Source organism: Nanorana parkeri, unplaced genomic scaffold (assembly GCF_000935625.1).
Source record: "Nanorana parkeri isolate BGI_ZX_2015 unplaced genomic scaffold, ASM93562v1 scaffold1132, whole genome shotgun sequence".
NCBI lineage: Eukaryota > Metazoa > Chordata > Amphibia > Anura > Dicroglossidae > Nanorana > Nanorana parkeri.
In genome coordinates, this window is record NW_017307400.1 from 381,846 (window position 1) to 396,497 (window position 14,652).

The window sequence follows — 14,652 nt, forward strand, 5'->3', positions numbered from 1 at the left end:
TAGTATCGGTATCGGGACATCGCTACTAATTACGTTTATAAGTTTCAAGTTAATGCAGAGAAAATTGTTCCTGTTTTTCCATGGAGGGGTACCAACAACTTTGTCCACATCTGTAAATTTCCATGATCCATCCACTAATTCTTGGTAAACCGTACAGGCCAATATTTTGTGCAGTCAACATGTTAACTACAGAAGTGCTTCCTGGTTTTAATTTCTCTGTAGTAATCAAGTTGCATAGCTGTGTACAAAAGGAGTGTTGCACTGCATCAAACTTACTCGGCTCCTAACGCTTGGCCAGCTTTGGTATCAATACAAAATAAACGGTCTTTATACCATACTGGCTCCATACTGGTGTATGACAATACTTCACCTCTGGTAAAAAGGTCACTTTAATCAATCGATGTTCCCATTCATAGGTTGGACTTGATGGACGTATGTCTTTATTCAACCCCAAATACTATGTAACTGTGTATATGCACCTTCAAAAACCTCAAAACTACACTTACAAGTTTTTCGTTTAAAAAAAAAAAAAAAAAAATCTTTCACCTGATGTATTCCCGCTAATAACATGTTAGCTAAACTCGAAAGACTGGCAAGCTGAACATGGAAATATTACAAGAGAACGAATTCCTACCTACTTACAGTATTGTGCTGTTGAGTATTTTAGGAAGTGTTGCCTGGATCTATAGAATTACTTTGCGCTTCATTAAAATTAAATTCTGGCATTGGCCGATTACCTCATGGAAAAAGGAGAAGCCCCAAACACCCATCTGACATACCCAATTAAAAACGTGGTACATAAATAAAACCTGTCGTTAAAGAAATATGAAGGCCGTCATTGCTGAACTGTAGGACAGCTAAGTGTTTTGTTTTTTTTAGGAGATCCTTTGGTTTTAGTATTAAGAAGCTCTCTGCAGCAAGTGAAGGCATAATTGATGATCTGTGCTACCTAATCCAGAACGTCTGAAGCCAAAGAACTAGTATTTTCAAAAGAAGGTCAGGCTATGTATTTGAGTCATGATTGCTTTCTTATAAAACATTGTATGCTATTGAACTTGTGCGACAAGCCACTTCTGGATGATGGGAAACTGCCTGTACCTGGTGTTTTCATCGTAGAATTTGACTTTCCTCATGACGGATGTGTTGTACCAGTCACTAAAGACGATTAAAGAGAGGCCATTGCTCACATCCCTGCGCAGCTTGGAAATTTCCTCAGGGAAAAACTCTTCTTCACTATCAACCACCAATAAAGTTCCTAAAAAACAGGCAGAGATAAAAGTAGATTACACATCTCATTTACAATCACATTAATTCCATGTCACACATACATTCTTTGAACAAAGAAGTGCAAATAATAGCTTGTTACCCACAGCAGCCAGTAACCTCTCAGATACATTGCTCTGGGTTAAGTTACTGATTGATTCAGAATGTTCATCAGTCGAATCTGGTTGATAAAGCTGCATTAAGCTGACTAAGCATATAGATTCCAGAAGCTCTACCTGACTGATAGCAGATTGCCCGAGTGAGAATTTTTTAGCCAAACGCATTTTGTACCCGCCTAGGAAAGCCAGGCACTAGGGGTATCAATAACCTCTCCTCCACTGAATAAACATGCACACTTGGGTGATAGGAACATGCATGTGTAAGCAACAGTCATTTGTAAACGTAATTGTCCAGAGACTGCATAATACTTCCAACTGATGAGCAATGAGCAGCTTTACATTACATTGCCTTAATATGTATAGACCATATCCTAAACAAAATACAAAAATCTTCAGATCATATAGACAGTAAGGGATAAGAACAGTAAGGTGCAGTATGTATATGATATGCATAGCTAAAAGTGACCTGACATGGCTTAAACTCCATGTGTTAAAATCACAAAAAAAGTTATATACATATGAATAGTACTTATGTATGAGTTGCCATACTTGAGATATTTGTTGTTTTGGATATGAAAAAGTAAATTTTAAGTATCTCTTCACAGGCAATCTATATCAATGAATGGTTATTCAGACACTATCTTAACAAAACTGGACTATGCAAACAGTGCGTACCATATTGACTGGCATCAAAGCATGTGAAAGGTGAGCCCAGAACCTCCACAAAGTAGCCCATGCTCCTCAGGTGTTGATACATGTCACGGAAATTTGTGTGGATGTGGTCCCCATTCCTGGAAGACAGTAAATTAACATTGTCTTTGTTATTATGACACTTTTGCATGGAGCCCATATACTGTATTATGCAGAGCAGTACAAAGTAGGAAAACCACAAATTTAAAAAAGCAAATTTTCTTTCTGGTACTCGCCGATACCGAAAGACCCATTAAGGAAGCTGGGCAGCATGTAATGATTCGCCACCCAGCTTCCCGATTAGCTGGAAAGAAGTCTCCATGCTCCCTCTTCACAGGTGCGAGGAAGCATGGAGCCGGCTTTCTGGCCAATCAGGAAGCTGTGCGGAAAGTCATTACATGCCGTCCTGCTTCCTGATCGGTGGGGAAGCTGGCTCCTTCGTCAAGTGATGAGGGAGCATGGAGCCGGCTTCCACGCCGATAAGGAAGCCGGGGGGGGGATGAGTCTTTACTCCCCCGCCCCCCCCCGATAGGACAGGAAGCCAGCTTCATGCTTCCTGGTAATGAGGGAGTATGGAGCCGGCTACCCGGCCAATCAGGAAGCCAGGCAGTGTGTAATGATGTGCCGCCCGGCTTCCTGATACTGGAAGTTTGAGACAGGCATCGGAAGCACTTGGGCGAGTACGAGTACTTGCCCTAATATTTGGTATTGGGGCATCCCTAATTGCAGTATTAGATGTGGTGGCTGCATTGGCTTTCTTCTTACCATTTTTTTCCCCACCTCGTGCTCCTGGCATTAACACACTCCCTATTTCAGCATAACAATGCTCACAAAGCTTCCTTTTCCATGACATGGGGGACATTTTGTAGTTTAGGGAGATAGCGGAGAACAATGTAACTGATAAGACTGCAGCACGGACAGCTCAGGAATGTATGTTTTCTCCTGATCAGCTTTATATTTCTGGCAGCGACAAAAAATTTTGCGCTCATCTAAACATAATCACAAAATGCTTCAACGGAAAATGTATCAGACCAAACTGGAGAAAATTGGAATAATTTTTTTAAGGTTAACATACAGTCTAAAATGGTTACCGGTACATTCTGCTTACCAGTCCAGGGGGTCATTCTTCATTCGAAGGTTATCTCGAGGAAAATAGCCAGGTGGATATCGCAGGTTGTGGTACTGATCCCATAAAACCCTTTTGCTACGCGGTGGAGTAGGAATTACTTTAACTTTAATTGGCAGCTTGACTGTGGAAAATTGTTCGGCTCCATTTTTTACCTGTCGAAAAAGGAAGAGGGGACATCTGATATGTAGAAGACGCATCAAATTATTTTAAAGGAATTTCCACACACTATAGAAGTGCAAGGAGATGTCACATATTCCCACTATGCGGTTACCATCACCACTTCATATACAAAGAACCAAAAAGCAATATTTTAATAGGATTGTGGAGGGACCCAGGCAGCAACACACGTCTTGATGTCTGGGCACCTGAAAAGCCGCATTCAAATATTGCTTTTTGGTTCTTTTCTACACACTACGATAAATCTATGGTACTGAAAGGCCACAATATTCACAAATCTGCATATGCAGGACAGGGTTTAGCTCAAAGAACACACATCCCAAAAACTGAACTTAAAAAAAAAGTGATACCGCAAGAAGCAAGCTAAATGTTTATTTACTGAAATGAAATCAGATTCCTGAGCCAATGCATCCACTGTCATGTAAGGTACAAGAGCAGCAGAATCTCTTTCATGAATCCACAAGCAAATCACCAAAGATCCAAGGATACTACACCGTGTCCATCATTCCAGCTTGAGGTAGCTTGTGATATACAATACTTGTTCATACCATGCCAGTATTATTACACAAAGGCTATATTGCCAATTCTATACACACCCCATTTTCCTCTGGAGATGATACAGTTATCACCACATGACCCTGAGCAATGCCTTCCCATGATGATGCCTTCTTTGCTACAGAGATGGAGATTGCCAAATAGCCAGACCATGGCCACAGTACTGAGGAATAGGAGAATGCCAGTTCAATGTTGTCCCCGTTGTGTGGTAGATATGGCTGCCATTCTGGCTGTAAATATTAAAATGGGACAAGGTTGTAAAGTTATATTACTTGCTTACAAGAACAGATATTCATAAACTTATCAAAAATATGTATGACCACCCAGAAAAATACATCAATCAGTGATAATAACTCTGTTGCCAATTTAAAACTACTCTTCAGAACATCAGTGGGGTCACATATCAGTTGAAGAGGAGGATAGAAACACAAGACGACCTTCTGACAGGCAGTCTCTACCCCAGGTTCCCTTTATATCTAGAATGAAATGGTAACCACGTAAATATATATATAACCAGCCTTTATAGCAGGGTGCACATTGGAAGGCTAACAATACAAAACACAAAAAAGTCCCCAGTTAAAAACAGAGTTTTTAGTTGCACAAACCTTTGGCCAAAAATATGCAGAAGCCACACTGCTCCGTCAAGGCACCTCTGTGAAGTGTGGTCCTAACTCCACTTGCAAAGGTGGAAATGGACTTTAACATCAAATGTAATACAAAAGGTTGGCTTTAAGTGTGACTAATATGAACACTCCTTCCCAGCCAGTGTAACCATGAAAATAGTAGGAGGCTGCTTGCAAGGAAACCATAGCACCTCTGCTCAGCATAAGGATTTCACTGGTACTAGTGGTGGGGGGCTGAGCCAAGATCTACATGTCTGCAAAAGTAACTGTACACTCAAAATGGAGTTTTAGATGAAGCTATGGAACCCTTTGCAAACGGGCACAGCAGATGCATTTATACGTAAAATCCTGCTACTATGTCTAAGGGGATTTAAAATTGCAGTAGATAGGATATAATGTGCCCGCGATACATATTTATACAATTTACAGAAATATGTGCCAACTACCAATATTTAAACAGAACTTTACATACTGTACATCACGATATTTAGAGAATGTTTTATTTTTTTAGACAATTTTTAATGTTGCAATCATTATATGTATACATTTAGATGTACCACAATTGATTCATTGTATCCTATAGAAACATTTATTGAATACAGAAGACAGGTCTATCGGTCAGTTGTTACACAAACCTCATTACAAAAGTCACTGTATTTTAGTTCTAGAATAAATCCTAGCAAAGAATTTTGTGGGTCTTGTTTATGTCTGAAAATTACTAGTTTTGACATCAGATGATAAAATGTTTTGTAGAGATTTTCAATTAACATTACCATTACCTTGTCCACAATCCTTCCAGTGACTCCCATTCCATTTAGAATAGTGATGTTGACAATGGTTGGCATGCCACCATAATAAATAGGCTGAGAACAGTACGGCCACATGTACGGACACTCCGTCAGGTCAACATAACCAGGGCTCAAACTGGAAAAGAAAAATGTATATACCTTTGTACATGAAGTTTTCACAGACAACAGAAATGCAGAGGGCCTTCAAGAGCGTTGCAATTTACTATACTAAAATTAGTGCTGTAAGCGGTAAAATCAGCTACCTTAGGACACATACTTTTGATACTACTGCATACCAGCACCATTTGAGCACACTAACATTTTTCTTTTGATCCAAGTCACAATTTGTGAGTCTGCTTTTCAAATAGAGCTGGATGCAAAAAAACAATTCAACGGAAAGCATTTGAGGCTTTCACGGTGCTGAACAGTTTTTATAACCCACATTCACCAAACAAAATGATCTCATCTATGATGCAGCTTGGACACCCGATGCCTGCTGAGTAAAAGTTGGTGATCCTGAGCACTCTACTCTAGCAAGAGGACCAATAGTACATATGCAAAGGAGTGAACACACTGGCCTTTGTGACAATGTAGAACGTTTATTCAGTGTTAAAATGGAGCAGACACTTTTTGGGGATCTGCACAGTAGAACAAGTTGATATGTAGTAGGGATGCACTGATAGTAGTATTGGTGCCAAAACTGAGTATTTGGGAGAGTACTCGTACTTCCCCAAATGCTCCCGATGCTTATCCCGATATCGGAATTTCCGGTATCAGGAAGCCAGGTGGCGAGTCATTACACGGTGACTGGCTTCCTGATTGGCTGGGAAGCCGGCTCCATGCTCCCTTGTCACCAGGGAGCATGGAGCCGGCCCCATGGCCAATCAGGAAGCCGGCCCCATGGCCAATCAGGAAGCCGGCCCCATGGCCAATCAGGAAGCCGGCCCCATGGCCAATCAGGAAGCCGGCCCCATGGCCAATCAGGAAGCCGGCCCCCTCATTTCCTCAAGCCGTCATGCTATCAAAGGTCCATGGATATCAGTCTATGCCACACAGATTTGAAAATAATTAAAAATTCTTTTAAAGCAGTTTACAGTAGCAAATCCAATTACAGGATGTGTGAAATGGCTAGTTTAGGAAAGGATTTTTTTTCTTAATAGTGTTAAAAATAAAGATGATAAATTACCTGGCCTGAGGCTTGTAACTGTTGAGGATTTGGTAGGCTCGGAGAAGATCCAGCTTGCCGTGTCCCTGCTCAAACATATTGACTCCAGGAAGCCTACGAGCGGAAGCAATGAGGGCCTGCTTCATACTGGCTGGGTTCACCATCTCCCGCTTTTGAACCGTACTGGAGGAAAACCATGTTAGTAAAAAGCCAGCTGTAGTAGGGAGTGCAGCTTAACTAATTCAAGGAACACTGAAAGAAATTTATAACTAAATGCAAAATGTAACCCATGAACTCAATTATTAAACAAAGCAAACTGCCAGCCAGTTATTCTCATTCACACTGCAGAATGTAAGTGGATATTAAGCCAAAAGCTGTTTTTTTTAAGCTTTGACTAGCATAGGGAAGGGTTAGTAACTCTGTCAGGTTTAGTACTGCGGTTTGTACCCCTGCTAAGGAAATTCAACCTATTTATTTGTTCTGATAACGTTTGTGCCTGAGACTAACAGTGATGGGAAATCCAAAATATTGACTTGCCACTGGAACACGAATATGAAGTGAAGTTAAAACTCCCCCCAAAAGAAACAAAAAAAACTGACATGTGTTTAACCCCTTTGCCGCCATGGACGCAAGTACCACATCTATGGCAGCAGGGAGCTGTAATTACATTCCTGACCACTATAGCAACTGGGAGGTGGAACCAGCATGCTGGGTGTTGGCAGAGAGACCAGCAAACATCTGTTCTCCGATCTCCCCTTAGCTGAATAAACATGAAAGCAATCATGACTCTGTCACTTCCAGGTTCCGAGCTGTCATTGCTCAGCCACAGAGGATGTGAAAGAAGCTGAACAAGCATGGTCTGTTCAAGACCAGCTTCTATGGGCTACAAAAGTGATATGGTCCATCGGCCCCCTATGTGATAACTTTATTGCTAAGTGTATCTATCTATATCTATATATCTATCTATATCTATCTATATATCTATATCTATATATATAAAAAAGTTTTAAATAAAAAACAACCCCTCCCCCGCGTAGATGCACGCACAAACGATAACACATGCATCGGGTGCACTACGTATGAAAACAATGTTGCACTTTAGATGTTGAGTATTGCTGCGCATGCCGTAGTGAGAGCAATAATTCTAGGGACCTTATTCATGGTTAATTCTAAATTGATGACCTGTACAGGCTTTTAAAGTGTCGCCCATGACGTAATTTCATGGGTGCACACAATTTTAAGGTTTGACATGTCTGCTATCTTTTTACTCGGCACAAACTCAACTTTAATATTTTATCCCCCCAAAAAACGGGTGTCAGGCTCCATTCGCACATGAGCGGTTTTCTGCACATTCGGAGACGCGCTAAACATAAAAACCAATTCATGGCAATGTGTATTAAACAGACTATTGTTGCAGCTGTACGGTACGAAACTGTGTCCCGCTAAATAGTCCCAAGTGCAATTTTATGGGTGGATTCTGTGCGTTCTGGCTATAGTAATAGCCGCAAACGCATAAAATCCATGCGAGTGTTACCGTTTGCACGGTTTCCCACGCCGAAAACAGTACTGCTGTGTGTGAATGGAGACTTATGTTGTGTTTGTAAGCACTAAAATGAATTTGAATGCATTTTTTTTGGCATAAAAAATTGCAACTGCCACCACTTTATTCTATGGCGTTCTTGCTTTCAGAAAATATATAAAAAAAATTTGGGGGGGGGGGGCTTTAAGCAAGTGCCTCCTATTTCGGATTGATGTTACAGAAATTTTACGTGTGAGAGTGTGTGTGTGTTCAATAAATAATGTTTATAATATAGAACTTTGAGAGCTTGTGTTCTGGAAATGTATCAAAGGGTTAATTATTTGTCTACATCTGGGAAAAAGTAGGTGAGCAGCTTACCTAACAAGCAGTGTGACAGCTCCGGCCACAACAGGAGAAGCAACGCTTGTACCAGATAAAGAGCGACAGCCGCCTTTCATACCAGAACCACGCACCCCTGAACCATAGGTGACAATGTCAGGTTTCATTCTTCCATATCCACCAGGCAGCTCCTGCATGAAATAAATAGAAGTTATAATCACAGCTTGCTAAAAGGCAATTAGCCTGCCAATCAAACACTGGATAGGAATGGACAGAGGACCTCCAATTCTATTTCAAACTATTCACCATGACACACACACAATCTAACTGTACAATCTCCTTTAGATCTACCAACACATATGAAGTGCAAGAATCTGCCCGACTGGATATAAATAGATTTGGTAAGCCCCTTATAGTACATTAGTTTTGGTAGCTCTAAAGTTGATTGCACGGTCAGGTTGTAAAGTGTATAGCGAGTCTAAAGCTGGCCATACACCTATAGATTATCTGCAGATTTTCTATGGTCAGATAGAAAAAGTACAGATTCCTCCATCTATGCTAAACTGTGTGGATGGAGGAATCTCCCACTGGGCCAAGCTTCAGTATCTGGCTAGTTGACCCTGCTAGCTCTCAAAATACCTGAACAATCTGATTGGTTGCAGGCATTGTTCAGGTATTTTGAGAGCTAGCAGGGTCAACTAGCCAGATACTGAAGCTTGGCCCAGTGGGAGATTCCTCCATCCACACAGTTTAGCATAGATGGAGGAATCTGTACTTTTTCTATCTGACCATAGAAAGTCTGCAAATAATCTATAGGTTTATGGCCAGCTTAAGTCTAAAAAGATTACCAGGGGATGCTTCTGAGGAAGAAACCAATGTCAGCAGATTAAGGCATGGCTGCCATTAGCAGTGCTCTACAGTCACTGAAAATACACAATATACAGGTGAAACTCAAATAATTAGAATATCGTGCAAAGTTCATTTATTTCACTAATGCAACTTAAAAGGTGAAACTAATATATGAGATAGACTCATTACATGCAAAGCAAGATAATTCAAGCCGTGATTTGTCATAATTGTGATGAGTATGGCTTACAGCTCATGAAAACCCCAAGAACCCCAAATCCACAACCTCAAAAAAGTAGATTATTACATGCAATCAATAAAACAAGGATTGTACATAGAACAATATCGGACCTCTGAAAAGTACAAGCATGCATATGTACTCAGTACTTGGTTTGGGCCCCTTTTGCAGCACATACTGCAATTACTTTTGCACGATATTCTAATTATTCGAGTTTCACCTGTATGTTCCTCTGTGTAATGTGTGCACAATGTTTGCACAGCGGAGTTTAACGTTCATATTTGCAAAGTGTGGGTGTAGTAGTAGAAAAGTTTACCCATGTGGTCATCCCTCGTGAAGAAAATCGAGCTATGTTATCCTCAAAGTCAATGCCCCCAACACCAATGACATCCATCTGGTCCGCAGGGTTGTTAAGTGTTCTGATCATCACAAAAAAAAGAAACACAAGTTAATAGATTCATCGTTTTGGGTAGAAGAATAGAGTATTCTCCAAATCATAGTAGAGTGACAACGGTAATAGCAGCCCACACTGCCACTAAATTGCTCAGGGGATTTCTCCTTCAAGTTTTGAATAACCCATAATGCTCATTGTTCAGGAGGGCACTGTTCAATACCAAGCTCTACCTGTTCATCTCTGTATAAATGAAAGATATAAAAGGATTTTTGCTTTCTTTAGCTATTCATGGAGGGCTATACAAGGTCATAAAAAAGCCTGTAATAATGTCAGTGTTGCCCGATTAGCCGGAATTTGCACATGCTAACCAGAACTTAAGCAGCAAAGGGGACACTTTCGACTTCTAAAAATATTTTTTTTTAAAAAGGGAGGCACACTCACTGCCATTATGTAAGCCCTTGCCGCCCTCACGTACAAATCAGGACTGAATTGTCCTGCATTGAACAGGATGACAAGAGTGCGGTCACCAGCCAGAGCACCTTAGAGAAGAGGTTTCATGAAACTGGTCACATAGTGTGGTAGAAGCAAGGAATATATGAAGTATTACAGATTATTCCTCTACCCCTAGAACTGACAAGCATTTAACCCTTGCAATGTGGGTAGCTTCGCTGCAAGGGTATCTGAAAAAAAAGAATCTGGAGTTCAGTTTTTACATTTCATTTCTTTAGTCCCGACACTAGTAACAAAAAAACAAAAAAGAATAGAGGTTTAAGGACATTATTAGAACAGAAACTGAAATGAAGACGAAGGTGGTACACAAGGGAGCAATATCTGTACACGGGAAGTACTTATTTGTGTTTGTTTTATTGCTTTTCTGCCTTATTAGATTTAAACTCAGTTACATTATTTGAGATTAAAGTGAATCTATTTTGTTATGAAGCGAACACAAATGTAAGAATTTATGGATATTAGATACATGCCCATAAAGTGGTCCATCATTTCCTATGGCAGAAACCATGATCACATTGTTGGCTGTGAGCTCCCAAACCTGAAAAAAAAGAAGAAGGTTATCTATATTACACTGGCAAGCAAGAGATGATGTAGCCTTGCAATTGACGATTGCACTCTATGCTCTTCCGCAATGCCTGGGGAACAGTAAAAGGATAGAGTTCTGATGGGATCTACATACATTCACAACACCAACACTAGCTAGACTGTGAAGGAAGCTACTGAAGCTCTCCTCATATGTTCTTCAACCAATGTTCTAACCACATTGGAAGAGAACTATTACAAGACTTTCAGAGTATTTCTTCCTTGCAGGTCTTTGCATTCTACTCAACAGCCCAGTCTACACCCAACTATTCCAAAGGTTTATTTTCGGTTGGTCTTAGAAGAAACACATGGTTCCCTGTTGTACATCTACAAAAAAAAGGTATTCACTTGAAGAGCTGCTCAAGCTGCCAATGATGTGGAATGATTAGGAATATGATGGGTAACCTAACCTTTATTGAAGGCAAGTCCTATTTCAAGCAGTATTGTCTGCAAACTCCTACCACTGTGTAAAGATCCCACTTTGTGGAAACAAGCTGCTTCAAGGTGTCACGTTGGCCAATCATCCCAATGCAGAGCAGGCCTTACTGTCTCCCAATGGTACCCTCTAGTGAAAACTGACAGCAGAATGTTCAGCAGGCTGTAAACATAGGTCTTCCAGACCTAATATAGCTATGCTGTTTAAATCAGGAATATTTGCAATGAGCCAAATATAGTAAAGGGCTAAGAGAAAGGCATGGGATAATAGAATGCTCTGGCGCCATCAGGGTTCTCAGAAAATGCTGAATCTCCCTGCAGGCACCTAGAAGTGTTTGCTGGTAGATAAAGGTCACCGTTACCAAGTGGAAGACCAGCACAGGTAAGGATCTACTTAAATAAAATAAAAAATAAAAAACACGACACAGACCTTATCAACAAAAGGATGATCCATGAAGTCTGGCCCCCCGATACTGAGATTTAGAACATCAATTTTCTTCAGGATGGCATAATTAAAAGCATCCAAGAACCATGAAGTATAGGAGACCTGAAAAGAGACAAAATGCAAACTGTAGAATGTTCACAGGAAATGATGTGTAAGAAATGAAGACTAATGTACAGTTGGGTGCAGGGGTGGACAAAACTCAGGAGGAAAGTAGCTAAAAATGCCTAAAATAATTACATCTGGCAAACCTAATGTGCTTGTCATTGTGCAAAACAACGATGAGGATGCGCCAACGTATGACAGGAAAAGGAGGTTAAATACAATCTTTTCGTTTTCACTGAACAAAAAAAAAAAAAATCTCCAAATGGGGACACTGTCCTAGTGAAAACTTTTAAAGCTGTGATGTCACCTCACTTTAGAGTCCCCAATGCAGAAGTGAGGGGAACTCACCCAAATATGTAGAAGGACCAACAAAAAAAAAACCTGGCAGAGGTGAATAAACAGTGCACACATTTTTTTTTTATTTGCCATTATCATTTATTACAATAAAAAACAAAATACTTAAAAAAAAAAAGTGTTCTACTTATTTGAACAAACCAATACACTTCTAGAATGCAGCTTTTTGAGTTCACAGCTGTGACCCCAAGCTGTGACAAGTGGGAATGCAGGAGTGCTTTTTGCTCCTTTGGAAGTTACACATTTTGATGTACACATGAAAAATGAATCCCTCTTCCAATGTCCAAATCCAAGAGACCAATTACAAACTCCGCTCTAGATGGTACAAAACGCCAGTGGTGCTCCACCGCATCTTTCCGGACCAGCCCGACACGTGCTGGCGCTGCTCTCGAGAAGTGGGTACGCTTCTTCACATTTGGTGGTCATGCCCCCTCATAGGCCCATTTTGGACTGAAGTTCACAGACTCACCACAAACATTACAACCACTTCCCCGGTTTTTGACGCGCCCTCACTTTTACTCTTCCACTTCGACGAATCTGATCATGTGTCCCAGAAATCTCTGGCTCTACACTTATTGAATGCAGCTAAAACAGTGATTCCTAGACACTGGAAATCACCAAACCCCCCGACCATAAAAGAATGGCTTGCTCGGGTCGACACAGTAGCACACATGGAAGAACTGATCGCTAGCAATAAAGGAAACATGCACAGATTCTTGAAAACCTGGACAGCCTGGAATCTGTTCAAGGATACAGATGCATACAAGGCCCTTACTACTTGTGGCTTTACCTAAACCGCCATGGAGCTATATCAGCAACCCAGTCCTTCCCTTAGGGGTGGCGCTCCTCCTGCCTCGGCTGTTTACATGGTGATGTGGGGGGAGGGGGTGGGCGCAGTGGCACCGGGGGAAGCGGACGGAGCACGACCCCCTTATTCCCCCCCTACATCCCTAGACCCCATCCTGTCTCTCCCATCCACCTTTCTTCCTATTTCCCTAATCCCTTTTCCTGTCACCTCCTCTCTCCGCGCCACTCCGAAATACCCTCGTATTTTCGTTACCCACCTCTACTTTATCCCTTACTATGCCCATGATATGAACTCTGACAATACTGTATATTCCTCAGGGGCGAGCTTTAACTTTAACCTTAAACCTGACATACCCTATTCCACCCTCTCGAATCCCCCAAAACTACCCAGGATGTTTCCCACACTACCCTGTAAGTTCGCAACTTTATAGTAACATCAGGAATGGCTCACCACACCAGCTAGTGCCCACTGTTTCCGTTTACAAGATCTGACTGACCAAATATGGGCAAATCCCCTTTGTTTGTACGTTTATTTTACCCCCTCCCTATGATGTTGACTCATTCCACTGTACGTGTGCAATGTTTTCATCTCTGTTCTCGAATTGTTCATTTGTACACGACCAATGCTTGTAAACCTGACATCTTTGTGAAATTCAATAAAAAAAACTTTACCTGTGAAAAATGAATCCCTTTCCGTAAATATTAGTGTTACATTAAGATAAGATGAAGTTGGCTTTGCACAGGCACTCATTATAGCAGTCTGATGCTCATGCAATCATCCAGAGCATCCATCCTAGTAGCGGGAATCTGGAGTTTTTCTATTTTATTATCATTGTTTCCTATGCTGCATTATGCTCCTCGGTTCTATCTAGTGGCCATAATGCAGTATTACATCACAATTACATTCGACCTTAAAAGAAAATATATTAGGAATGTTTGTTTTTGCCATTATTTACCCAAAATGAACATTCAATGATATTCTCAGAGTGAGGGGCCTGCAAACTGTTTATAAATAGACCTCACAGTGAGTGTGGGGCTCCACAGCCCTGGGACTACATAGCACCCCACCATACTCTTCCTTTCCTTCTTACTTTTTCTCTGCAAGTAGTATTTTGTTTATTTCCGTTATACCAACTGTATACTTTTACATGTTACCACACACTGCCTGTACGAGGTTACAAAATTATGAAGAGAAAATGCAAAACCAGATTATATTGCATACACCCAGATCCTTTTGACAGATCCGTTTACCACTATTTTAAACATCCAGCCAAGTGTTGGCTTAGTAACAGATGACCTGCCTGCTGAAAATAATACAGACAGTGTAAAGTACACATAATGAGAACAATAGAGCTGAAGAGAACAGTGTGACGACACTGGCTCTTAGCCAATATAAGGTTTTGCTGCTATCTAACTGTATTCAGTGCACAAGCTCAATGCAATATTTATTTCCAGTATATATATGAACACAAACACATCAACTCACAGGAAGCTTTGTATATACCTAGGACTGCATGACTGCCTGCTTAAAGGAAAACTACTGTGGTGTTTGACACATCACCACACTTGCAT

General features: G+C 40.9%; 1 protein-coding gene across 1 annotated transcript in view; it reads right to left on the reverse strand.

The window, feature by feature from the left end:
* Positions 1 to 14,652, reverse strand: part of MBTPS1 (membrane bound transcription factor peptidase, site 1) — a 37,698-nt gene that overhangs the window by 10,636 nt on the left and 12,410 nt on the right. Inside the window, exons 6-15 of the mRNA XM_018568059.1 lie at positions 11,803 to 11,919; positions 10,826 to 10,893; positions 9,768 to 9,870; positions 8,407 to 8,558; positions 6,531 to 6,692; positions 5,336 to 5,480; positions 3,975 to 4,163; positions 3,181 to 3,353; positions 2,058 to 2,173; positions 1,099 to 1,255 (exon numbers count right to left, since the gene is read on the reverse strand). Of these exons, the coding sequence (XP_018423561.1) occupies positions 1,099 to 1,255; positions 2,058 to 2,173; positions 3,181 to 3,353; positions 3,975 to 4,163; positions 5,336 to 5,480; positions 6,531 to 6,692; positions 8,407 to 8,558; positions 9,768 to 9,870; positions 10,826 to 10,893; positions 11,803 to 11,919 (1,382 nt within the window). The remainder of the gene's footprint in view (positions 1 to 1,098; positions 1,256 to 2,057; positions 2,174 to 3,180; positions 3,354 to 3,974; positions 4,164 to 5,335; positions 5,481 to 6,530; positions 6,693 to 8,406; positions 8,559 to 9,767; positions 9,871 to 10,825; positions 10,894 to 11,802; positions 11,920 to 14,652) is intronic.